Here is a 25,759-nt window from a genome sequence, read left to right on the forward strand (position 1 = left end):
TTGGATACAAGGAGTACAAAGACGTGTGAAACAAAGCAGAGAGTGTATTAAACCTTAGATGCCTCAGAAAGAGGGATTTTTGGTACTCACCGTAAAATCTCTTTCTTGGAGCCTTCGTTGGGGGACACAGGTAACCACGGGTGTATGCTGCTGTCGCTAGGAGGCTGACACTATGCAAAAAAAGGAAAATAGCTCCTCCTCCACAGTATACAACCATCGACAGGCACAAAGTACCTCAGTTAGTGTTAGAGCAGTAGGAGAAGCAACCAAAAAACTCAACATCTGTACCAATCCAACAACGAAGGCATATAGACCAAATAATGGTACAACATATGCACCCAAATAATGGTATAAACAGTTAGGGAGGGTGCCGTGTCCTCCAATGAAAGCTCCAAGAAAGAGATTTTACGGTGAGTACCAAAAATCCCTCTTTCTTTATCGCTTCATTGGGGGACACAGGTAACCGTGGGACGTCCCAAGGCAGTCCCTAGGGTGCGAAACAGGAAGATTCAAGGAATAAATGGACTCAGGTCAGCCGGTGCAAAACCGCCGCCTGCAGTACCTTCCTTCCCAGGCCTGCATCAGAAGATGCATGGGTAGGAAGCCCGTAAAAACTCGCAAAGTAGTGCAAAGATGACCAGGTTGCGGCCTTACAATCTGGAAAGCCAAATCCTGGTAACGAACAACCCAGGAGGCCCCCACCGCAGAGCAGAGTGAGCCTTCGCTCCCGGAAGAGCCTTCACCTCCGGAAGAGGCTGTTTGTCCTGAACGCAGAAAGCCTCCATGGCAATAGTGAACTAGAAGCTAGGAGCCCATTAAGAAAACCCTCAGAGATGACGAACAGGGCATCAGATTGACTAAAGGGAGCAGTCCTTGAAAGGTAGACTTGGATAGCTGTGACGGGATCCAGCTTGTAGAGGGACTTCTCCAGGAGATGGACCGGAGAGACACAGAAGGAAGGACAATGTCTTCATTAATGAGCAATGACAAGACCACTTTGGGTAGAAAGGAAGGAACAGGCCTGAGAACTACCTTGTCCCGATATAGAATCAGGAGCAGGGAATGGCAGGAAAATGCCGCTAACTGAGAAACTCTCCTGATGGACGTAATTTAACTAAGACGACAACTGTCCAAGACAGGAGAAAAAACACGATGTCTTGAATGGGCTCAACAGGAGCGCGCTGCAGCGTGCCAAAGACAAAGTTAAAAACCCATGGATCTATAGGAAGACGATAAGGAGGTACCAGGTGGGCGACTCCTTGAAGAAAGGTCCTTTACCTGGGAATGAGAAGCCAGACTTTGTTAGAAAAGAATTGGCAGAAACTATAGAGCCAAGTCAAGACCCGCTGTAGAAAACCAAGAATGGAAGGAAGAGAAAAAAGGACATAGGGACCAAACCCTTGTCCACACTCCACCGGAAGAAGGCCTATCAGTGTTTGTAGTAGATATGCAAGGATGCTGGTTTCCTGGTCCTAATAATGGTCTGAATGACCAGATTGGTCTCAACGGCCATGCTGTTAAACTTCGAGACTATAAACTCTGGTGGAAGAGGGAATCTTGAGAGAGAGAGAATCTGGACGGCCTGGAAGCTTCCAAGGGGCGTCCATGAACATGTTTACTGGGCCCTTCTTGGCCAGTCCGGAGCTATCAGGATTATAGGGATCCCTTCTTCCTTTATCCTTTTCACGACACTCGGACAAGGGGAGAGACGGAAAAAGATAAGGCAGTTGGAATTGTGACAATATTACTAGAGCATCTCAATAGCTGGCTAGCGGATCCCGGACATGGCTACGAACCAAGGAATCTCGTGGTTTATCCGAGACGCTATGAGGACGACGCCCCAGGAGCCCCATTTCTCTGGATGAAGACGGCGGGGCTGAGCAATCACCCTCACGAAGAGAGACCCTGATGGCTCAGAAAATCAGCTGCCCGACCTTCTACCCTCGGGATGTGCACGGCTGACATGGCGGAAATGTGACGTTCTGCCCATTGCAGAATCCTTGTTACCTCTATCATAACTTGTTTATGTAAGCCTCGGCCGTGGAGTATGCAGACCGGCTGGCCTGGAAAGAGAGAATGCCAGTGGCGAAGAGCAAAGAAAAAATTGCCCTGATTTCCAGGAGATTGACGGGGAGAGAGGCCCTTTAGGCATTCCAGTGGCCCTGCGCTGTGTGACAAAGAAAAAAGCGGCTCCCCAAATGAGGAGCCTGGCGTAGGTGGTGATAAACTGCCACCAGAGAGGAAAGAAGGACTTCCTTCTTAGGACTAATGCCAACAGCATCACCAAGTGAGGGACTGCCTCACCCTGAGAGGTAGAAGCACGGGATCATCCAGGGAGACGACCAGATGGCCAGCTGAAGAGGACGGGCATGGAACTGGGCAAAAGAAACAGCTGCCATAGCGACAATCTCTTTCCCCTAGAACTCTCATGTAGGACCGTACGGAGAGAGAAGCTTGACGCTTTAGAGTACAGATCCCCAGGCAGAGGGATGAAAAACCTCTCCCTTGGAAAGAAAACACGGGCTTGGGTCGTGTCGAACCTTATACCTAGAAACACCAGCAGCTGAGCAAAGGTGAGGGAGAACTTCTCTCTGTTATGATCTAGCCGAGATGGACCAGAGTATCCAGAGTAAACTGAAGACTCTGGTTGCAGTCTTGGCAGGACGGCTCCTTGATAGATCGTGCAAGTAGGGAAATATGAAAAAAAAAACCTGGGGAGAAGGATGTCCATGAACACTGCCATGACGTGACTAGTCTGGGAGCAGAGGCCAGGTCGAAAGGAAGGGCCGTGAACTGATAAAGACCCTCCTGGATCACAAACCATAGGAACCTCTGATGCTAAACACAAACAGGAATGTGAAGAATTCTCCCTAGTCCATGGAAGTGATAACCGAACGTAGGGACTAGGTCCTGAAAAGACAAAAACGAACGTGACAGGTAAATCGCTCGAGGTCCATAAACGGAGGGAGCGGTCCGTCTTACTTCGTGACTATGAAAAAAATAGAGTAGAACCCTGAAAACCGTACTTTTCAGGGGACGGGTACGATCACTCCTATGCGTGCCTGAAGAACTCCTGGGGCCTGCGACGTATGACTTGGCGGGTGAAACAGAAGGAAACTTCTTCCTGGGGGAGAAGGAAAGTCGGACTTGTAGCCGGAAGTTGCTATCTCTCGAGACTGACCTTTTCCTATTAAAAGGACATTTAGACTTGGACCGGGAAAGCGGGGTGCTTTTCCCACCGTTGGCATCCAAAATTATTTGATCCTGCTTGGATCCAAAAGGTCTAGAGCCTTGGAGTATATAGCAACAACGTTGCTGGTAGCCGTGACGGAACAACCAGCAACATCAAAAGGGAGAGGTGACGAGATATTTGCCGGCACGGGCAATCTGATATGCCAGATCTGGCATCCCATGCGGAGAAGCTGCCGCTAGAATACCCTGAGTAATCATTCTTGCCCCGGCAGACATGGATTTTGACACCCAGGTGTAGGCAAATATGGGACACAGAGAGGCGCCAGCTGCTTCAAAGGCTAACTTAGCAAAGGATTCAATCTGTCTATCGGTAGAATCCTTAAGCGATGCACTGATCAGTAGAGACAAGGCTGTCATGGAATACAGGCGAGAAGCCGGCGGATCCACATTAGGGATTCTGCTCATTTATCAAGAAGGTCTGGGCTAAAGGAGTAGAGGATGTGTAGCCTCTTCCTGCCTGGGAAGCGCTTTTCAGGGTGTTCCCAGTGTTTAGAAATAATCATGACAACTTCCCTGAGATTAGGGAAAACTCCGGGAAGGACATTTTACCCATTAGAAAGCAATGGAGTGCTCCTGAGCAGGTGCCTCGTCCTTCCTTAGGTTCAAAATTTTGGTAATTTGCCAAGATGAGGCTATTGAGCATATCTTCCATCTTTCAGGTCTGGTCCGTATCGGACTCAGACTCAGACTGGGAATCCATATCTGACCCCAAAAACCACCTCCGAAGAGGGGACATGGGATGAGGAATGTATCCTGGGAGAAAGAAGAGGGACCTGCAGCTTCCTTTGCTTTGTACCCGATTCGTCCCTGTGAAGGTCGCGGTCAGGTGTGTGCGAATCACCGTGAGAGGTGTTCGGAGCACTGGTGGCAGAAAACAAACGTGGAGGTTGCTCCAGGACCTGAACCGGGGACTGCGGGACTTTAGTCAGATCTGAGACCGACTGTGACATGGCAACAGCCCTCTCCGGAGGGAGGGGAGTGCTCTCGTCCCGGGCGTTAGAGGGTTTCTCTGAATGCCACTTTTCTTTTACAGATGGCATAGGCATCAGGATTATAGGGACAGGAATGGGCCTCTCTGAGACTGGACATAAGTGATAGACCAGGGCTACAGCTGGGGAGAGCTAGGCCCTTGTGAAGTGAGGAATTAACCAGTCTGGGCTGGTCCTACCTGATAACAGAGACGGCGCGGTCACTGCTCAGGCTGCAGTGTCCCCAGATCCAGTGCAGGTTAGTGATGGACACCTGTTGTGCCCTTTAGACGATGGTGACTGCACGATTTTTCATACGCTTTCGGATCTTCACACACTTTGCAGGCAGAGATACGCTATGTCCCCCCTGCGAGGGGCGTCTCGGGAGAGAGGGATAGAGAAAACACACTCTCTTATTAGGCCAGGAGACGGGGCCGCAGCGTACGGCGGGCCCTAATTAGCCGAGAGTCCAGCAAGGGGGCGTGGCTAAGCGGATGGCGATCGCTTATTGGCCGGGGCCCGGTAAGCGGGCGTAGCTACACAGAGTCCGGGAGAAGGCCCAAAGCCGGGGGCTAAATTAACAGAGGACATGCAATTATGAGAAGCCTCGGCACCCGCAATGATAGGACTGGAAAATGGCATTACCTAAGGTCCTAGTCCGGCATGGCCACGTCTGACGGTATCAGGGACTAGGGCTTTCCTATTGGCTGTGCCGCCGGAGGACTGCACCGAGCAGTGAGAGGAGGCCCCTTGATAGGGAAAAAAGCGTGCGATAATTATGCGCACTTAATCCGGGGGGTGTGGCTGTGGCCAGGACAAAAGGAGGGCGTTAACGAAGCACAAGCATGAAGAAAACATGGCCGCTGTCGTTCAGTGATGCCATATTCTGTGCGCAGTTCTGTCACGGGTAAACAGTGAGGTAGCTGCCGGGGACAGAGAAAGGGCCATACCTGTAAAAGGTGAGTCCCGAATCCCTCTTCACTGACGAGGATCACATCAGGAGCCCTCAGGGTGGGTGAGGGTCACTGGAAACCGGGATCCTCCTTCCCGAACCATCTCCGGACGGTGCAGAAGACGGCATCAACCCCTTATGAGAGGGGGGGGGGGGGGAGGTAACCATAGATGACCACCATCTTCCTCTCAGCCCTCTCCGAGGAGAGGGGTGAGGAGGGGAAAAGGCAAGGACTGGCCACCAGTAATCACCCTGAAACACCAGTAAAGGCGACGGGATAAAGTCCTGCCTGCGGGTCCGAGAGTGGGCGATGTGGGTGACACCACACTGCTCTCTCGGTCGCATACGTGTGGGTAAACAGGGTGAGACATTACACCGTTACCCTGAACCTGAAGAACCTGACAGCAGCATACACCCATGGTTCCTGTGTCCCCCAAAGAAGCGAGAAAGAAATGCAGATTTCTTGTGGATTTGCTGTAGATTTCGCCCAAGAAAAGGGAGAAATAAGCGTGAAAATCCGCAGATAAACCTATGAATGCGTTTGGACTGTTCTCTGCCCGCTATGAATACTTGTTTGCTTCTGTAATCCGCGTCCTTATAAATACGGCTTGTTAGGCATAAAAAGGAGATTTTTGTTTACTTACCGTAAAATCTTTTTCTCCGAGCCAATCATTGGGGGACACAGACCGTGGGTGTTATGCTGCTTGCCACTAGGAGGACACTAAGTGATACAAAGAAAGTTAGCTCCTCCCCTGCAGTATACACCCTCCTGCTGGCCCTCAGCTAACCAGTTCGGTGCAAAAAGCAGTAGGAGATCAGTAACAACATATTAGCTTACAGCATGTCATATTATATATGAGAGTATAGCATATCGGATTGTAAAAACAAGCATAAGCCAATACTAGGGTGGGAGCTGTGTCCCCCAATGATTGGCTCGGAGAAAAAGATTTTACGGTAAGTAAACAAAAATCTCCTTTTCTCCTACGCCTCATTGGGGGACACAGACCGTGGGACGTACCAAAGCAGTCCCTGGGTGGGGACAATGTCAGATCAGGCTCTGTGTAACCGCTACTTACAAGTGCGCCACCGCGGCCTGCAGAGTCCGCCTGCCCAGAGTCACATCTGTGGAAGTCTGGGAATTATAATGCTTCAAGAATGCATGCGGACTGGACGAATCCTCAAGCTTGCAGGCGTGTCTTGTTGACGCCTGGTGCCTGGAACCCACGATAGACGGGAAAATAGGCTGTCATCTAACACGGAAGGACTCCTGGATGGTGAAAGAATACACCAGGCTAAATGGCCGATGGAGACGGCCAAACCCTTCCTGTAAAAGTCAGGAAGCCTTCCTCTTACCGGTAGGAAACCCAAGATACAGTGTCCAACCTTCGGAAGGACGCCGTCCTCAAGACATACCTACTCAGAGCACTTGCTCTGTCCGGAATATGGGGACCTCATTCCATTTTGTGGAGTGGTGCCAAAAGAGATGAGGGAAGAACTATGCCCTCATGACAGTAGTAATACAATACCACCTTGGTAACTAGGGACAGGGAAGGCTTGAGGACAACCTTGCCTTGAAGGAAATAAGAGAAAAAAGTCTGAAAAGACCCGTTAGCACCGAAGACTCGTCAGGATGAGGATATCGCCGAGAGAAAAGGGGGCAACCTTCCCTAATAGAATAGATCCCAATGATCTAACGGTATGCAATAGGGAAGAACTACATGTGAAAAACATCCTGCGAGGTGGTCCCTACTTGCAGTTTTGTTGCAGAAAGACAGAAAGCTACCAGCTCCGCAAGCGAACTGACGTGGTCAGTGCGGATTTCCGAGGATCACTGGGGCCCCTTTCTGCTTCTGAAAAGCTTTCGGAAGTGGAAACTGGTACCACGGAATAACCGGAGCATGCAGTGCGAAGGCTCCTGGATCTCGAGGCCGAACAACAAACTCCAGTACACAGGCGATCAGTCAGGACGCCATCCGAGCTACAACTGTAGAGCTCCAGTGAAGGCGGGTCTGATGGAATACTTCCGGTGAAGTTCCCACTCACTTGAGGTGAAACCCTGACGGCTAAATATGTTCGCAGCCCAGAGTTCTACTCCTGGGATATGTACTGCCAAGATCACCGAGTGATAGATCTCGGCCCATGTGAGGTACTTTGGCCATGGTGCTTGAACGTGGGTACTCGCTAGATGATTGACGTATGACACAGCCGTGGCGTTGTCCAATTGAATTCGGATGGGTTGACCCGCCATAAGGAGTGGACCTACTATAGGACTACCCTTGAGATCTCCAGAGCAATGATCGGGAGAAGAGGACTGGCATTGGAAGTTACTAGTAACCATGGAACCGGGAGAAAAAACTCCGGATGAAGAAGGAGCTCAGAGACTATCGTCTGAAAGGCTGCTTGACTTGCTGAAAACTAACGGAGCAAAGGAAACTGCTTCCATTGTCGTCTCCGTTTTTTTTTTTTTTTTTTGGAACCCTCCCAGCAAATCGAATGAAATGAGGGGATGAGTGAGCAAGAGCGCGAGCTCCCTGTTGAGAAACCATGACCTTGTCTGGAGGGAGATTTACCACCCTTCTGGAAGAATACTGGATCATCCTCAAAAAGGATATCTGTTGGGCTGGAAATGAGGAGTTGTCTAAGTCTAGCCACCAGCCCAGGTGAGAGGGTATCGCAAGTGATATAGACGACTTAGCGTAGTCCTGCAAGGGTGGGTAAACAGTCGGTCAAACAGGGTAAGACGACCACACCTCTAGGTGCAAGATGACAGCCGCCATGACCCTTGCGAACACCCTGGATGCGGTAGCAAGGCCGAAGAACAAGGTCGTGACTTAAATGCTGTTCACGAATGGAAAAGCAAAGGAATTTTTGAAGAGGTTAGGCATCCCGAATGTCGATGGATGCCAGAAACTGCACCTTTTTTGTTGAAGTAATGGCTGAGCGGATGAGACTCCATTCGAAGAAGAAGAAGAACCTTGTGAAAAGATTGTTAGAAGTTTGAGGTCTGGGATCGGTCCTACTTATCGTTCCCCCTTTTAGGAACCAAGATCCCTTAGATCTAGACTGTCCTGGACAACCCTTTTACTGTTGGTCGGGGCTGCGGAAACGTACGATTCTTCGTTAGTCTCCCGCTCAAAAATATGATTGACCAGCTGAACTGTCTTCAGGAAAGGGATACTGGTGTGAATCAAAGTAGTTAAGGACTCCAAGCAGGAGACCGTTGCTCTAGCAATCCATGCGGCGGATAGGGAGGTTAAAGGGCTGGACCCGTAGCTGCCAAACGGAACAAACCAGATGTGCTATTTGACAGATCGTGGCATTTTTAATTGAGGACATATCGGGCAGGGATACTGGTAGGTAAACCACAGGAGATTGTACCCGGTTAATCTGCCGAGTGGCAGAATGCGCCGCTGCTTCCAGCAGGTCATTGCAGAGTTAAAAATTAGGAGCCTCGATCCACCATCCTCTTAACAAGGAAGTGGAGAGGGAAATTCGCCTTGGTGATGCAGAGGGGGGTGCTCAGACGCCCGAAAAAAGGATGCCTCTGTACATCCACAGAGTGCAGGTCTCTGGGTGGACAGGACAGGTTGTCTGGCGTTAGGCCTGGACCTTCGAGTGCCCGTCTGTTGATGGTGTGGGGAGACCGGCGCCCTTTAAAGTGCCTGTCGCCCTTAAAAATCAGACCAGGCATAGCGTCCCACGTAGAGGCTTCTGTCCAGTGAATCGCATATCCGGACTGGATGGCAAAAGCTCTACGAGGGAGTTTAGGCTGAGGGAACTAGTTACACTGGGATAAACTGGGATCAGCGGCAGAGGGCTCCTCATTTATGACCAGTTTCGGATTGGTCATGGTGCCCTCAAGACCAGGGAATACTGGTCGTGTGCCTTTAAGACCAGGGAAAACTGGTCGTGTGCCTTTAAGACCAGGGAATACTGGTCGTGTGCCTTTGAGACCAGGGAATACTGGTCGTGTGCCTTTAAGACCAGGGAATACTGGTCGTGTGCCTTTAAGACCAGGGAATACTGGTCGTGTGCCTTTAAGACCAGGGATTACTGGTCGTGTGGCTTTAAGACCAGAGAATGCTGGTCGTGTGGCTTTAAGACCAGGGAATACTGGTCGTGCGCCTTTAAGACCAGGGAATACTGGTCGTGTGCCTTTAAGACCAGGGAATACTGGACGTGTGCCTTTAAGACCAGGGAATGCTGAACGTGTGCGTTTAAGACCCGGGGATACTTACTGGTCCCGTGTCTTTAAAACCCGGGAATTCTGGTCACGCGCCCTTAAGACCAGGGAATACTGGTCACGCGCCTTTAAGACCAGGGAATACTGGTCACGTGCCTTTAAGACCAGGGGATACTGGTCACGTACCCTTAAGACCAGGGAATACTGGTCACGTGCCTTTAAGACCAGGGAATACTGGTCACGTGCCTTTAGACCAGGGAATACTGGTCACGTGCCTTTAAGACCAGGGAATACTGGTCACGTGCCTTTAAGACCAGAGAATACTGGTCGTGTGACTTTAAGACCAGGAATACTGGTCATGCGGGTTTAGGTAAAATCTCGCAGCGGGCGAGAAGCGCCAATTCAGGGGGCGGAGCCACAGGCACGACGTGGGCGGAGCCTCGAAACTTCCATGAATAGGCCCCGGCCGGGGCGTAAATTTCTGCAGCCGGCGTCAGCGTAGAAGTTAGGGGTGGTCACCCGTTGCTCGAGAAAATTGAGCGCTTCCGCGTCAGGCGCTAAGCGCCAGGAAACGACACGGTGCGCTTCTGGGGTGCGGACTACACATCGGCCGAAGCCGGGAGCTAAATTTGTTAGCCGGCTGGAGCGTTACCTCAGGGAGGTGGCCACAGGGGAGTCTGAGACTGCCTGTCAATATCCCGCTGCAGAAGCCCATTGCTGGCAGGATCCACTTACCAACGGTGCGCGTCCCGGCATGGAGCCGCCGCGGATGTCGGGTATTGCAGCGTGGACGGTGCAGGGATAGAGAGATAAACCTCAATCCATCATCCCTTTGTTAGGGAGGTGAAGAGGAACCGTCCGCCTCCCTGTGCCATCCGCTTTCACAGTGGTGGGATAGTGGGGGCTGCCCGGACCATGGAGGGGGGCTTCTGTTCATCCACGAAGTTCAGCCCATCGGGACCATGAAGGCACCTTCGCCCCTGAAAGGGATTTCAACTGCGGCCTAGTCCGGCTGCAAAAGCCGGGGACTAAATTTTTGGAGCCTGCCGGTGGAGCGCGTCGGCGCGCCGCGCGCCGAATGATTGCCGCTGGCGTACCGGCCAGTGGCACCCCCAGGACCGCATCTTCCACGCAGGCAGCGTGAGGAAGAATGGCCCCCGAGATCTGCAGGGCGCCTCTCGTCCCAGACGAGAAGCGCCGATATAGGGGGCGGGGTTACGGCCGTGGGAGGGATCTGCCCACTGCGGCCTACTCCAGCTGAGAAGCCGGGGACTAAATTTTCGGCCTGCCTGGTGATGCGCGGCGGCCGCAACGGAGCGACGCTAACCGCCGCAGTTTCCCGACCGCCGGCGCCTGTCCCCAGGGGCTCTGCCGCAAGTACCGCCGGCGCCTACCCCATAGAGGCCACTGCGGCCTACTCCGGCTGAAAAGCCGGGGACTAAATTTCCGGCCTGCCCGGCGGTGTGCGGCGGCGCGGCCGCAAAGCGATCTGGAGCGCAGGAGGGGAACTCCTGATATACTCACAGTCCTGTAATGCAGGTCCCCCTGTACCTGCGCGCTCCATCCTCTTCTGTAATCCCTTTGGGCTCTAGCCGCAAGTATGCAACGCCATGTAATGTGGGCCTTGTATGTCGGGCCCCCGGAGAGGAACATGAGAGCCAGGCTCTATGTGCTCGCCGTCTTGCAGGGGGAAGGGAAATCGGGACCAAAGATGGAAACCCGTTGCCCCAGTAAAAATTGGCGTGCTCCAACGTCGCAGGAGAGGGACGGGGAGGTATACTCGCCGTGCTCGCCTGTTGCTGGTTCGGGGGAGAGCGGGTCCCATAAAAAAGGATCCGTCGCCCCCTTCACTCCGTTGAATAAAAAATAAAAATGTACAGAAAAATAAAAATAAAAATTAAAATAAGAAAGTTGGGGTCTGAAAACAGACCCAAGTGCCTCCTACAGACACTAAGCAAGAACTGGTTAGCTGAGGGCCAGCAGGAGGGTGTATACTGCAGGGGAGGAGCTAACTTTCTTTGTATCACTTAGTGTCCTCCTAGTGGCAAGCAGCATAACACCCACGGTCTGTGTCCCCCAATGAGGCGTAGGAGAAATATTACAATTAACTCTAAATGTCCAGAAATACGTAAGAGGAGTAGAAATGGCGCCCGCCCGGAAGCGATAGCACACAGAGCGACGCTGCATCACAGCCCCGGTCATAAACACTTCATATCTGACTTTGCACCTTTTTTTTCTTTTTTTGTTCCTTTATAATAACCGGTTAAGAAAATTGCTCGGCTGTAAATTCTTTTGTCCGGGGCCGTCCGTAGCATCAGACCCAAAACAAAGAAACCTGCTACAATGATGGACTTCCAAAACCCGGAGTCAGCTTCCTGCGTCAGCAGCTGGAACCTACTGGGGTGTAGAGAGCAAAATCCCCCCCGCTGACCCACGAGAGTCAGTAATAAGCCCAGCGGGTCCGCTCACTGCTATTTATATGGTAACGGCAATTTTGGGATTAGCTATTCTTGATAAATCCTCACTGCGGTTATTACAGGAACTTTGTAGAAAGTGATAGAAAACTTTTCCTACTTTCCCAACTTGATATATATGAGATATCGGTATTCATCAGCTGCGGTCTCCAAGCTGTGGCGCTCAAGAGATTGTGAAAATACAACAACTCCCATCATCATGCCAGAAGTCGTAGTTCTGAAATGGCTGAGGCGCCATAAGCTGGAGAAATGGAAAACAAAATTTCCATGTGTGTAAAAAAAAAACAGGATCAATTTAACCAGTTCAGGACAGGGCCATTTCTCCCCCCCGTTTTCAGGTTTTATAGCACAGGAGCTTTTAACGACTCTAAAAATTCAGATAATAAAATACTTTTTGCCCCTCTCTTTCATGATACACGAGGCTACATTTTTATGTTATTTTCACACACTTATTTTTTTTTTTTGCCACTATCGGGTGGAATTAGAGAGGAATTAAATGTCTGTTTTTAACTTTTAACACAAAACACTGCTGAAATGAATTTCTAATTTTGTTCCTATTTCTGCAATAATTATTTTTATAGATCGGAAAAGTTTTTCTTTTTTTTTTAATCTATGCTCTTTAATTTATTTCACATATTCTGCCCTGTCCTCCATAAGGTCATGAAAAGACCTTTGAGAGGGGGCATTTCAACAACTAAAAATATATTATTTTTTTTACCTGATTTCCCCTGTAACTGAGGCTGGTATATTAGCCCCAGTTACAGGGGAAATTCAGCCTTCTTTTGCACAGCAGAGCTGACAGGGTCTCCTAAAACCCAACATCTCCTGCTCCCTAAACCCAATTTTTATGACCACTGGGTCCAGAGCAGATAGCACTTCCTATATACAAATGCTCGTTTAGAGCCGTGTATACAGCAATCCAGAAGGCAGGGATAGTAATAAACTGCTGAGCTCACTTCTTCCACTTGTCCCAAGGTTCACGCCGTTGGACGAACCTTTAACAAGCAGAAATGGTAAGAGCCCGGCAGGCCAATAGCGCCCCCTGCTTGTTATACCGCATGAGCCCTGCAGCCAGTTCTATACGAGCCACGAGAGATCCCCCCAATCGACATCGCTGGAACGTCAGAACACTTTTTTTTTTTTGGTTTACAGCTCATTGCCTTGGACGCCGACCACCGCTGCAGTCTAGCTTGTAAGCACTGAGATGAAGCTGGCTGAGAGTATAAAAGTGACAGTGCGCTCCAGCAATCCTGGCCAGCATCAAACCAGTGCTTACAAGCTCAATCAAAATAAGCTTGTAAGCGCAGAGCATATTCTGCTGTGTAACATCGGTGGTCAGTCTCCAAGGCAACGAGCTGTAAACATAAGAAAAGCGTTGATATCTCAAGAACGGCTGAAAATTTTAGTAAGCAGTAAACTGCAAAATTGCTTGGGTTGACAAGCTCCATCTATGAAGATGGGAAATAACCCTTTAAGTAATATGTTGGAATGCGCTCGTCTTGTACTCACCTTGGGAAAGGCACTGGTTTGCAAGAGCCACTTGGCCCGAATGCAGGTACAGGTTGAGTCGGGTGAAGATGCTGGTCAGGGAAGGAATAGTGATAAAGCAGAAGGCAACGCACGCCTGGAACAAACAAGGAACACAAGACTTGTATGACAGTCTTCATAGTGCAAGAAATGGATGTATAACTTTACAAATATAGAAAATAATTTAAATAAAAAAAAAAAAATCAAGTATACACAGATACATCCAAACTTCTCCTTCCAGAATTTATTGGTAATATTTTATTTCAATAGTGAATTAAAGGAATTGTCCACTACTATAAGAGGTAGCTTTGTGGGGCCCAGGACAATGGAAAGATAAAAAAAAAAAAAACTCACTTTATTCACCCTCCCCAGGTCCAGTGTTGCTCCTGGTGTCTGTTATTGTCGGCAGCGCTGACACAGCTGCAGCCTATAAGTGAGCTCAGTGGTCCTGTCTGAGATGACGGCCCAAGCTGCTCGGAGCAGCTCACAGTCACTGATTGGCTGCAGCGCTGTGGATGTGATGTCAGCATTGCAGACAGTAACAGACACTGGGCGTAGCTGCAGAGACGCACTACTGGACCTGGGGAGAGTGAGTAAAGGAGAACTTTATTTTATTTTTTTTTTTAAATACAAATGGCACCAGGGTATGGGTTTTTCTGGAACAGGAAAAGTCCTGTTGATTAGTTTATACAGTAGCGGACAAACAATTTAATAGTTAAAGAACTTATTTATAAATAGCGTGAACCCTTTAACAATCCTAATCTATAATTATGGGCGGAAAAGTGACATCCCACCTACCCTGACAAACGAGGCCGTCTTTCTTGAATGATTCCCTTTCATCACCTTCTTGGTTTCCATGGCCAAATGGTTGACACTCTGAAGAAACAATCAAGTGACTATTAAATGCAGATCTTATGTATCAGAGTCATTTCTGATCAGCTGAAATCTTTGCCAAGAAATAGAGCGTTTTCTATAGAGCTTTCAAGAGGAGACTCTCCCCGCTGTCACCGACTAATGTACAGAACAACTCTATATGGCAGATTATATTCATAAAATAGATCGAGCGTGATAGACCTGGGGGGCTACTGTAGCCTATTGCTGATTATGGAGGTTGTTGGGTTTGTGGGGTCCACAGTAGCAAGCGCGAGAGAGAGAGCGGGAAAGCGAGAGAGAGCGCGAGAAAGAGAGAGAGCGAGAAAGAGAGAGAGCGAGAAAGAGAGCGCGAGAAAGAGAGAGCGAGAAAGAGCGCGAGAAAGCGAGGGAGAGCGAGAAAGAGAGCGCGAGAAAGCGAGAGAGAGAAGCGAGAGAGCGAGAAAGCGAGAGAGAGAAAACGAGAGAAAGCGCGAGAGAGAAAGCGAGAGAGAGAGAAAGCAAGAGCGAAAGAAAGCAAGAGAGAGAGAAAGCAAGAGAGCGAATGAGAGTGAGCGACAGAGCAGGCGAGAGAGAGCGAGAAAGCGAGGGAGAGAGCGAGAAAGCGAGGGAGAGAGCGAGAAAGCGAGGGAGAGAGAAAGCGAGGGAGAGAGCGAGAAAGCGAGGGAGAGAGCGAGAAAGCGAGGGAGAGAGCGAGAAAGCGAGGGAGAGAGCAAGAGAGCGAGAAAGCGAGGGAGAGAGCGAGAAAGCGAGGGAGAGAGCGAGAAAGCGCGGGAGAGAGCGAGAAAGCGAGGGAGAGAGCGAGAAAGCGAGGGAGAGAGCGAGAAAGCGAGGGAGAGAGCGAGAAAGCGAGGGAGAGAGCGAGAAAGCGAGGGAGAGAAAGCGAGGGAGAGAAAGCGAGAGAGAGAAAGAGAGAAAAAGCGAGAAAGCGCGAGAGAGAAGGCGCAAGAGAGAAAGCGAGAGAGAGAGAAAGCGAGAGAGAAAGCAAGAGAGAAAGCAAGAGAGAAAGCAAGAGAGAGAGAAAGCAAGAGAGAAAGCAAGAGAGAGAAAGCAAGAGAGAGAAAGCAAGAGAGAGCGAATGACAGAGTGAGCGACAGAGCAGGCGAGAGAGCGACAGAACAGGCGAGAAAGCGAGGGAGAGAGCGAGAAAGCGAGGGAGAGAGCGAGAGAGCGAGGGAGAGAGCGAGAAAGCGAGGGAGAGAGCGAGAAAGCGAGGGAGAGAGCAAGAAAGAGAAAGTGAGAGAGAAAGCGAGGGAGAGAGCGAGAAAGAGAGAAAGCAAGAGAGAGAAAGAGAGAGGGAGCGACAGATTGAGTGACAGAGCAGGTGAGAGAGCAACAGAGCAGGTGAGAGAGACAGAGCAGGCGAGAGAGAGCAGGCGAGAGAGCGACAGAGAGAAGGCGAGAGCGCGACTGAACGAGAGAGCGGCAGAACAAGAGAGCGACAGAACGAGAGAGAGCGACAGAACGAGAGAGAGCGACAGAACGAGAGAGAGCGACAGAACGAGAGAGAGCGACAGAACGAGAGAGAGCGACAGAACGAGAGAGAGCGACAGAACGAGAGAGAGCGACAGAACGAGAGAGAGCGACAGAACGAGAGAGAGCGACAGAACGAGAGAGCGACAGAACGAGAGAGCGACAGAACGAGAGAGAACGACAGAACGAGAGAGAACGACAGAACGAGAGAGAACGACAGAACGAGAGAGCGACAGAACAAGAGAGAGCGACAGAATGCAAGAGAGCGACAGAACGTGAGAGCGACAGAACGAGAGAGAACGACAGAACGAGAGAGAACGACAGAACGAGAGAGAACGACAGAACGAGAGAGAACGACAGAACGAGAGAGAACGACAGAACGAGAGAGAACGACAGAACGAGAGAGAACGACAGAACGAGAGAGAACGACAGAACGAGAGAGAACGACAGAACGAGAGAGAACGACAGAACGAGAGAGAACGACAGAACGCGAGAGCGACAGAACGAGAGAGAACGACAGAACGAGAGAGAACGACAGAACGAGAGAGAACGACAGAACGAGAGAGCACGACAGAATGAGAGAGCACGACAGAACGAGAGAGAGCGGCAGAACAAGAGAGAGCAACAGAACGAAAAAGAGAAATTGTGTGAGAATGCGAGAGAGCGAGTAACAGCGTACGAGAGAGCGAGTAACAGCGTGAGAGAGCGAGTAACAGCGTGAGAGAACAAGCAAGCGGGAGACAGAACGAGAGACAAAGGTGCAGTATAGTATACAGCTGGGTGGCTGAGAAGTACAGATAGCAGCAGCATGTCAGGAGCGCTGCATGCGACCCTAAGGAGTGCGGAGTAATACGTGACATACACGGAGCGCTATGTGCGGTGTCACCTTACAGCGGACACATCCCCTCCTGGACGCAACTCACATGGATCAGATGGACAAGAACCGGCTCCAGATTGCAGAACAGCGCTCTCGCCTCCACATAAAAACTCAGCTGTTGTTCAAAGTCACGGCCGAAGGAGACCTGAGAATTACACAGAAGTCAGAGGCGGCCTGGTGTAGCTCAATCACCGGTGACCACACCTACCGTAAAGGAGGCAGCATTTCTACATCATTTAAAAATTAAGTAACCTTTTTTTTCTTTTCTTTAACAATTTTCTCCAGCGTGGAAAGTTATGAATCTTCGAAAATCACTTTATTACTGGATTTTGTTTTGCATCTTCCTAACCCCGGCTTTCCCGAAGTCTATTTCTCAGCCTTCAGCTGCATTCATGTGACATTATATTAATTTGGAGTACAGATGATGGCAGTGAAAGGGTCAGCTCAGCCCCGGGGTCTCACAAACTGTGGGGATAACACTCAGGCGCTGGCCCATCACTGCCATCATCTGTACTCCACACCACTATGTTCTTCTATCAATGCAGCTGACGGCAAGCAAATAAACTGGGGAAAAAAAAAAAATCAGGGTTTTAGAAGCCACTTATATGACTTTCTTTTGCAGGAATGAAGACGAATTGTCTAAAAGTAATTTGCAAAGTTTCATAACTTTCCATGCTGGACAAAATTATTAAAGAATGAAAGGTTAGTTACCCTAAGTAAATCTTGTAGGATGGTCTCATAAAGCTGACATATCCCCCATGTTTCGGTGGTCCCAAGCATCACTAATTTCCCATAAGCCCCGGGGTTACTACTTTAAGTCAATATCCAATCATAGACATCAGAACTTGTATAGTAAGACGCAGCGCCACCTACTGACACAACACTGAAATGCAGCACATTAAATATTTCATCTGCACCGCCTGCTCTCGTGTACTTTCACTGTCTAACCATCTTACACTATCAGAGAGGATAAAATCTCTCCAGAACTAGAAAGGGGTTTTCGAGACTATAAACGCACTTGGCAAAAAAAAAAATCAGTGATTTCTTCTATCTGGCATGCAAGTAATAAAAAGCTATAGGAAAGCATTAGTCGCCCATGCACATGTTGGGTAGCAGGAATCTGCCTACCATTCTGATGAATCCATTAATGAGGTGAGCCAGCATCCTCTTCTCATCCTCCAGGGTCAGAGCACTGCGAAGAGAGGACTGTAAGTGCCATACTTAAAGATTGCTCTCTGGTGGAAACAAGATTGGGGGTCCGACCGCTATGATCGGCTCCGATCAGCAGAACAGGACACTTTTATAAGAATGGAGCGGCAGTACACATGCCGGACAGCTACTCCGTTCGTTCTCTATGGGGCTGCTGAGTGCTGCGCTCGGTTTTACAGAGAATGGATGGAGTGGCGGTCACGCGTCTGACCTGCAGCACCATTTTATCCAATCTGCCAATAGGTGCAGGCTCCCTGTGAGGAGACACCCACCTATCAGCGGGTTATCACCTGTCCAACCCCTTTAATAAATAATGACATAGAATTGGGGAACCACATATAACACATATGCTTTTTATGATTGTCATAGCATTCTTGTCGCTAACAGCATAGAACGTATGAAGCAGGTGGAATATTGGGGTGCTAAGTGACTTTTTTCAGTCTATCAATCACTGTGATTGGCTGCAGCAGCCACGTGATGTCACCGCTGCAGCCATATTTCATATATTTTTCATATATTCCAATCTGCAATGGAAGGAAAGTCTTACTTCACAGAGTCATGCATGGTCTTACAGACATGGAGCAGAGCGTTCAGTATGACCGGATCCTTGGTCACCTCCTGCTGGTGTCTATGGACAAAAGACAAATTGTGCAGAAATGTAAAGTACAGGAGGAAACTAATAAGCCATATTCAGTACTATCATATTTCTCTGCAGGTTCATTCTAGATGGGAGGGATGACAAGTGAGCGTCTAATCCTTCAGCCTCACACATAGCATAAAAGCACCATATACAAGGGGTCTGCTGCTAAGTTTTCACCTAAAAACGCTCTTCCTCTCTGAAGAGACAAAATGCTTATTTAGTTTTCCAGAGGAGGATGCATGGCCTATAAGTCTCCTCACTCTGACATGCCAACCTACTGTGTAAAATGCTTACTTGATAAAGGCCTCCATGATGCATTTGCAAACTTCCACCCTAACACTTTCTTTCTGGAACATGTCCATAAATGGCAGGAATTTCTCCTAAAACCAAGATATTTGAGTTTTAACAAATCTTTTAATAAAAAAAAGAAGAATATAACCGACTATAGTGTATAAACAAATCTATATGTCTACAACGGATAACTCACCACGGAAAAGAGGACGGAGAAGTCATGAAAATGTGCAACAACTTTGCTCATTACAGACTGGAGCTGCGAGATAAAGTCATCAAAAATAAGAAAACGCCAAACAATTCAATGTTGGAGAGCAGAATACAAGCGGCGGACGGTGACCCGTTGTCAGATCCCCCCGTCTGAGTTAGCAGAGGGGAGTTCAGGATGGCCAGTCTGCTGTTTACACAAAAGAAATGAGCGCGGTCATCAGCGCTGCGGACCGTGCACCTATGGACGGGGGAGATGTCTCAGCCACCCACTAATATTACAGGTGATAGTTACAGCTTATCATTTTGACAACTGTACCAAAACCTGGAATTACTGCACCCGAAGTTTTATAAATCTTACCTGTGGATAGGCTTCTTCAAATGCCCGATCCGGGGTCATGTGTTTAATAACATCCGCCAGGATAGTGTTCACCTCTCTCTTCTGCAAACACACAAGGTAGAAAAACATTACAGCCCCAATGGGATCTGCCCGGTCAGGTGCCCAAAAGACTGCATGGGTTCTGACTTCACACCATTACTATTAGGGGATCGTGAACTATATATGTCATACATGTCTGACAGGTGGAGACGCAACCAACGTGATGGCACTGATGTCTATAAATAATTCCTATCTGATGACATATCACTATCCAACCGGTGGGGTTCAACTTCTGGGACCCCTTATTGATCCTGAGAATTAATGGTCAGCAGCACTGATCTAGAGCTGTGGCCCCTGCAGCTCCAAGTGATATTGAGCCATACGTCACAGACGGTGCCCGGGAGGGCCGCCGCACAGACGGTGCCCGGGAGGGCCGCCGCACAGACGGTGCCCGGGAGGGCCGCCGCACAGACGGTGCCCGGGAGGGCCGCCGCACAGACGGTGCCCGGGAGGGCCGCCGCACAGACGGTGCCCGGGAGGGCCGCCGCACAGACGGTGCCCGGGAGGGCCGCCGCACAGACGGTGCCCGGGAGGGCCGCCGCACAGACGGTGCCCGGGAGGGCCGCCGCACAGACGGTGCCCGGGAGGGCCGCCGCACAGACGGTGCCCGGGAGGGCCGCCGCACAGACGGTGCCCGGGAGGGCCGCCGCACAGACGGTGCCCGGGAGGGCCGCCGCACAGACGGTGCCCGGGAGGGCCGCCGCACAGACGGTGCCCGGGAGGGCCGCCGCACAGACGGTGCCCGGGAGGGCCGCCGCACAGACGGTGCCCGGGAGGGCCGCCGCACAGACGGTGTCCGGGAGGGCCGCCGCACAGACGGTGTCCGGGAGGGCCGCCGCACAGACGGTGTCCGGGAGGGCCGCCGCACAGACGGTGTCCGGGAGGGCCGCCGCACAGACGGTGTCCGGGAGGGCCGCCGCACAGACGGTGTCCGGGAGGGCAGCCGCACAGACGGTGTCCGGGAGGGCAGCCGCACAGACGGTGCCCGGGAGGGCAGCCGCACAGACGGTGCCCGGGAGGGCCGCCGCACAGACGGTGCCCGGGAGGGCCGCCGCACAGACGGTGCCCGGGAGGGCCGCCGCACAGACGGTGCCCGGGAGGGCCGCCGCACAGACGGTGCCCGGGAGGGCCGCCGCACAGACGGTGCCCGGGAGGGCCGCCGCACAGACGGTGCCCGGGAGGGCCGCCGCACAGACGGTGCCCGGGAGGGCCGCCGCACAGACGGTGCCCGGGAGGGCCGCCGCACAGACGGTGCCCGGGAGGGCCGCCGCACAGACGGTGCCCGGGAGGGCCGCCGCACAGACGGTGCCCGGGAGGGCCGCCGCACAGACGGTGCCCGGGAGGGCCGCCGCACAGACGGTGCCCGGGAGGGCCGCCGCACAGACGGTGCCCGGGAGGGCCGCCGCACAGACGGTGCCCGGGAGGGCCGCCGCACAGACGGTGCCCGGGAGGGCCGCCGCACAGACGGTGCCCGGGAGGGCCGCCGCACAGACGGTGCCCGGGAGGGCCGCCGCACAGACGGTGCCCGGGAGGGCCGCCGCACAGACGGTGCCCGGGAGGGCCGCCGCACAGACGGTGCCCGGGAGGGCCGCCGCACAGACGGTGTCCGGGAGGGCCGCCGCACAGACGGTGCCCGGGAGGGCCGCCGCACAGACGGTGTCCGGGAGGGCCGCCGCACAGACGGTGTCCGGGAGGGCCGCCGCACAGACGGTGTCCGGGAGGGCCGCCGCACAGACGGTGTCCGGGAGGGCCGCCGCACAGACGGTGTCCGGGAGGGCCGCCGCACAGACGGTGTCCGGGAGGGCCGCCGCACAGACGGTGTCCGGGAGGGCCGCCGCACAGACGGTGTCCGGGAGGGCCGCCGCACAGACGGTGTCCGGGAGGGCAGCCGCACAGACGGTGTCCGGGAGGGCAGCCGCACAGACGGTGTCCGGGAGGGCAGCCGCACAGACGGTGTCCGGGAGGGCAGCCACACAGACGGTGTCCGGGAGGGCAGCCGCACAGACGGTGTCCGGGAGGGCAGCCGCACAGACGGTGTCCGGGAGGGCAGCCGCACAGACGGTGTCCGGGAGGGCAGCCGCACAGACGGGGTCCGGGAAGGCAGCCGCACAGACGGCGTCCGGGAGGGCAGCCGCACAGACGGCGTCCGGGAGGGCAGCCGCACAGACGGCGTCCGGGAGGGCAGCCGCACAGACGGCGTCCGGGAGGGCAGCCGCACAGACGGCGTCCGGGAGGGCAGCCGCACAGACGGCGTCCGGGAGGGCAGCCGCACAGACGGCGTCCGGGAGGGCAGCCGCACAGACGGCGTCCGGGAGGGCAGCCGCACAGACGGCGTCCGGGAGGGCAGCCGCAAAGACGGCGTCCGGGAGGGCAGCCGCAAAGACGGTGTCCGGGAGGGCAGCCGCACAGACGGTGTCCGGGAGGGCAGCTGCACAGACGGTGTCCGGGAGGGCAGCTGCACAGACGGTGTCCGGGAGCGCCGCTGCAGACGGTGTCTGGAGGAGCCACTGCACACACTGTGTCCAGGAGCGCCGCTGCACAGACGGTGTCCGGGAGCGCCGCTGCACAGACGGTGTCTGGAGGAGCCACTGCACACACTGTGTCCAGGAGCGCCGCTGCACAGACGGTGTCCGGGAGCGCCATTGTGTAGGAAAAGATGTAGGTAGTATCTGTATGAACCGTAATGAATTGGATGCTGCTTTAACTCCGATTTATTCATCATATAATATGTAAAGAAAATCTTGTCATTCTTATGTTCATGGGGGGAAATGGGGATCCCAAAGGTGGGCCCCACACTGATCATAGAGTGACGGCATATTCTAGCAATGCAGCCTAAAGGTTCATTCAGATGTCAGTGCAAACTGGTCCGCAATGCAGGGACGGGCCGCGGCTTTCCTGACCCAAGCGAGACAGCCTCATAGAGATAGATGAAGTTGTGAAGCTGAGGTCCGGAGACCCCTGGTCAGTCCGTGCATTAGCAGTCTGATCTCGGACCGGTTTGCACAGACGTCTGAATTCGCCTTTACTAAAGACAGGAACACCCCTGACCTTTCTAATTCTCCTATAATCACTCACCGTAAAATGCCGGCAGGTGTATTCCACCCAGACCTCTGCACAGTTAATGTAATCCTGCAAGCAAAAAAAACATCAAAAAACTGAAATTAAACTTTACACCGTCCAGAAAAAATATACCAGAATCTTGATCCGTACAGCCATGGCTTGCTAACACCCTACTACATCAGCACAAAGAGGGCTTTCTCGTTTGTGGGGTCACCTCGATGACTTTTCATGGTATCATCACTATTTCTCGGACATAAGGAGGTGATGGTCTTTAGGTGGATGGGGAAAAAATACTTGTCCCTCGCCCAAAGGAAAACACTGGTAAACGCAGAAACACCTTATAGGGGTTGTCTGCAGAAGCTCTCCAAGGTCTGGGGGGCTTCATGTACTTCCCCTCTACACCCTTGTGGATTCTGTGCCGCAGGAATCGAATACCTGGGGGACTTTCAGCTTAGTGATCACTTTCCACGCTTCATTTAAAATCTGGAGTCTGTCATTCTCCGGAGGGTCGGCCAGAGCCACGTTCAATCCCAAGGAGCGGAAAAGAAGATGCTGGAAAACAGAAACTCAGCTCATTACTTATTAATCCAGGTCCACAGAGACACATGAATCAGAAAGAGATCAAAGGCACAAAACGTCCTAAAATTACAGAATGCCCTGAAAAAGTCATAATGCAGAACTAACTGCACTAAAAATCCTTATCTGCAAAGGGCAGGTACTGCTGGCCTTAAAGGGAACCTGGCATCAGCAAAAAGGAGTCCCCTACCTACAGGCATGTTTGCAAAGGCCCTTTAATGCCTATTAAAGGCAAACCACACTTATAGCATTTAGTTTGGAAATTGTTGAAAAATTCATCTCTAAAGCGGAATCCAGAGGGCACACACTGCACTTCCAGCTGCCATGTCTATCTCCATATTGCCCCGCCCATCGCCGGCCTTCAGTCTTTGATTGACAGGTCACTCTTCTAGCTTACCCTGCCTGAGATTCTGAATTACTGAGTAGAAAGGCAAAATGAGCAACTGTAAGTGCACAGGGCTATATAATATGATGATTGCAATGTATTAAGAGAAGAAAAGCTTTGATGGGAGGAAGAGTATGAGGAGGAGGAGGAGAAGGAAGAGGAAGAGAAGGAAGAGAAAGAAGCAGGAAGGGGAGGAGGAAGAGGGAAAGGAGGAAGAGGAGGAGAGAGGTGGAGGAGGAAGAGGATGAGGAGGAAGAGGATGAGGATAAGGAAGAAGAGGATGAGGAGGAAGAGGAGTAAGAGGATGAGGAGGAGGATAAGGAAGTGAAGGAGGAAGAGGGAAAGGAGGAAGAGGAGGAGAGAGGTGGAGGAGGAAGAGGATGAGGAGGAAGAGGATGAGGATAAGGAAGAAGAGGATGAGGAGGAAGAGGAGTAAGAGGATGAGGAGGAGGATAAGGAAGTGAAGGAGGAAGAGGGAAAGGAGGAAGAGGGAAAGGAGGAAGAGGGAAAGGAGGAAGAGGGAAAGGAGGAAGAGGGAAAGGAGGAAGAGGGAAAGGAGGAAGAGGGAAAGGAGGAAGAGGGAAAGGAGGAAGAGGGAAAGGAGGAAGAGGGAAAGGAGGAAGAGGGAGGTGGAGGAGGATGAGGAAGAGGATGAGGAGGAAGAGGAGGAGGAGGAGGAAGAGGAGGAGGAGGAAGAGGAGGAAGATAAGGAGGAAGAGGTGGAGGAGGATGAGGAGGGAGAGAGAGGATGAGGATGAAGAGGAAGAAGATGAGGAGGAAGAAGATGAGGAGAAAGAGGAGGAAGAGGATGAGGATGAGGAGGAAGAGAGAGGAGGAGGAAGAAGATGAGGAGGAAGAGGATGAAGAGGAGGAAGAGAAGGAGGAAAAAGAGGGAAAGGAAAAAGAGGGAAAGGAAAAAGAGGGAAAGGAAAAAGAGGGAAAGGAAAAAGAGGGAAAGGAAAAAGAGGGAAAGGAAAAAGAGGGAAAGGAAAAAGAGGGAAAGGAAAAAGAGGGAAAGGAAAAAGAGGGAAAGGAAAAAGAGGGAAAGGAAAAAGAGGGAAAGGAAAAAGAGGGAAAGGAAAAAGAGGGAAAGGAAAAAGAGGGAAAGGAAAAAGAGGGAAAGGAAAAAGAGGGAAAGGAAAAAGAGGGAAAGGAAAAAGAGGGAAAGGAAAAAGAGGGAAAGGAAAAAGAGGGAAAGGAAAAAGAGGGAAAGGAAAAAGAGGGAAAGGAAAAAGAGGGAAAGGAAAAAGAGGGAAAGGAAAAAGAGGGAAAGGAAAAAGAGGGAAAGGAAAAAGAGGGAAAGGAAAAAGAGGGAAAGGAAAAAGAGGGAAAGGAAAAAGAGGGAAAGGAAAAAGAGGGAAAGGAAAAAGAGGGAAAGGAGGAAGAGGGAAAGGAGGAAGAGGGAAAGGAGGAAGAGGGAAAGGAGGAAGAGAGAGGTGGAGGAGGATGAGGAAGAGGATGAGGAGGAAGAGGAGGAGGAGGAAGAAGAGGAGGAGAAGGAAGAGGAGGAGGAAGAAGAGGAGGAGAAGGAAGAGGAGGAGGAAGATAAGGAGGTAGAGGTGGAGGAGGATGAGGAGGGAAAGTGTTGTGAATTCCGTTCTCGGACTCCCTCCTGTGGTCATGAATGGTACTTTGGTTAGTTCTGCTCTTGGACTCCCTCTGGTGGCTTTGAGCGGAACTGCTGGTCTCTGAGGTTTGCTTTCTCAGCTGACCTCGTTTACTGTTAGGCTGGCTTCCCTATTTAACTCTACTCAGATCGTTACTTCATGCCAGCTGTCAATGTATCAGTATTGGTTCAGATCTCTCTTGGACTTTTCTGAGGACCTGTCTACTCCAGCAGAAGCTAAGTCTTTGCTAGTTCATTTGTTGTTACTGCTTCCTGAGTATATTTCTTAGTACTGCTAATTTCTAGCCCAGCTTGCTATCATGATATTCCCTTGCTAGCTGGAAGCTCTGGGGTGCAGAGTGGCACCTCCACACCGTGAGTCGGTGTGGGGAGTCTTTTTGCTTACTCTGCGTGGTTTTTTGTAGTCTTTTGTGCTGACCGCATAGTTCCCTTTTCTATCCTCTGACTATTTAGTGAAGTCTGGCCTCTTTTGCTAAAACCTGTTTCATTCCTGTGTTTGTGACTTTCCTCTTAACTCACAGTCAATATATGTGGGGGGCTGCCTTTACCTTTGGGGAATTTCTCTGAGGCAAGGTTAGGCTCTATTTCTATCTTTAGGGGTAGTTAGCTCTTAGGCTGTGAAGAGGCGTCTAGGGAGAGTTAGGTACGCTCCACGGCTATTTCTAGTGTGTGTGATAGGAGTAGAGTTTGCGGTCAGCAGAGTTCCCACTTTCCCAGAGCTTGTTCCGATTTCTAGTTTACTCATCAGG

The 25,759-nt window shown here is 51.5% G+C and overlaps 1 protein-coding gene across 2 annotated transcripts in view; it reads right to left on the bottom strand.

The window, feature by feature from the left end:
* The window catches only part of VPS35L (VPS35 endosomal protein sorting factor like), a 76,205-nt gene that overhangs the window by 22,097 nt on the left and 28,349 nt on the right, over positions 1-25,759 (bottom strand). For both annotated transcript variants that reach the window (XM_077275055.1, XM_077275056.1), the window contains exons 17-26: positions 22,858-22,974; positions 22,438-22,491; positions 19,285-19,365; positions 18,913-18,975; positions 18,720-18,805; positions 18,333-18,413; positions 17,705-17,768; positions 16,623-16,721; positions 14,155-14,232; positions 13,339-13,453 (exon numbers count right to left, since the gene is read on the bottom strand). In XM_077275055.1, coding sequence (XP_077131170.1) covers positions 13,339-13,453; positions 14,155-14,232; positions 16,623-16,721; positions 17,705-17,768; positions 18,333-18,413; positions 18,720-18,805; positions 18,913-18,975; positions 19,285-19,365; positions 22,438-22,491; positions 22,858-22,974 — 838 coding nt within the window. The remainder of the gene's footprint in view (positions 1-13,338; positions 13,454-14,154; positions 14,233-16,622; positions 16,722-17,704; positions 17,769-18,332; positions 18,414-18,719; positions 18,806-18,912; positions 18,976-19,284; positions 19,366-22,437; positions 22,492-22,857; positions 22,975-25,759) is intronic.

This window comes from Ranitomeya variabilis, chromosome 7, assembly GCF_051348905.1.
Source record: "Ranitomeya variabilis isolate aRanVar5 chromosome 7, aRanVar5.hap1, whole genome shotgun sequence".
NCBI classification, from domain to species: Eukaryota; Metazoa; Chordata; class Amphibia; order Anura; family Dendrobatidae; genus Ranitomeya; species Ranitomeya variabilis.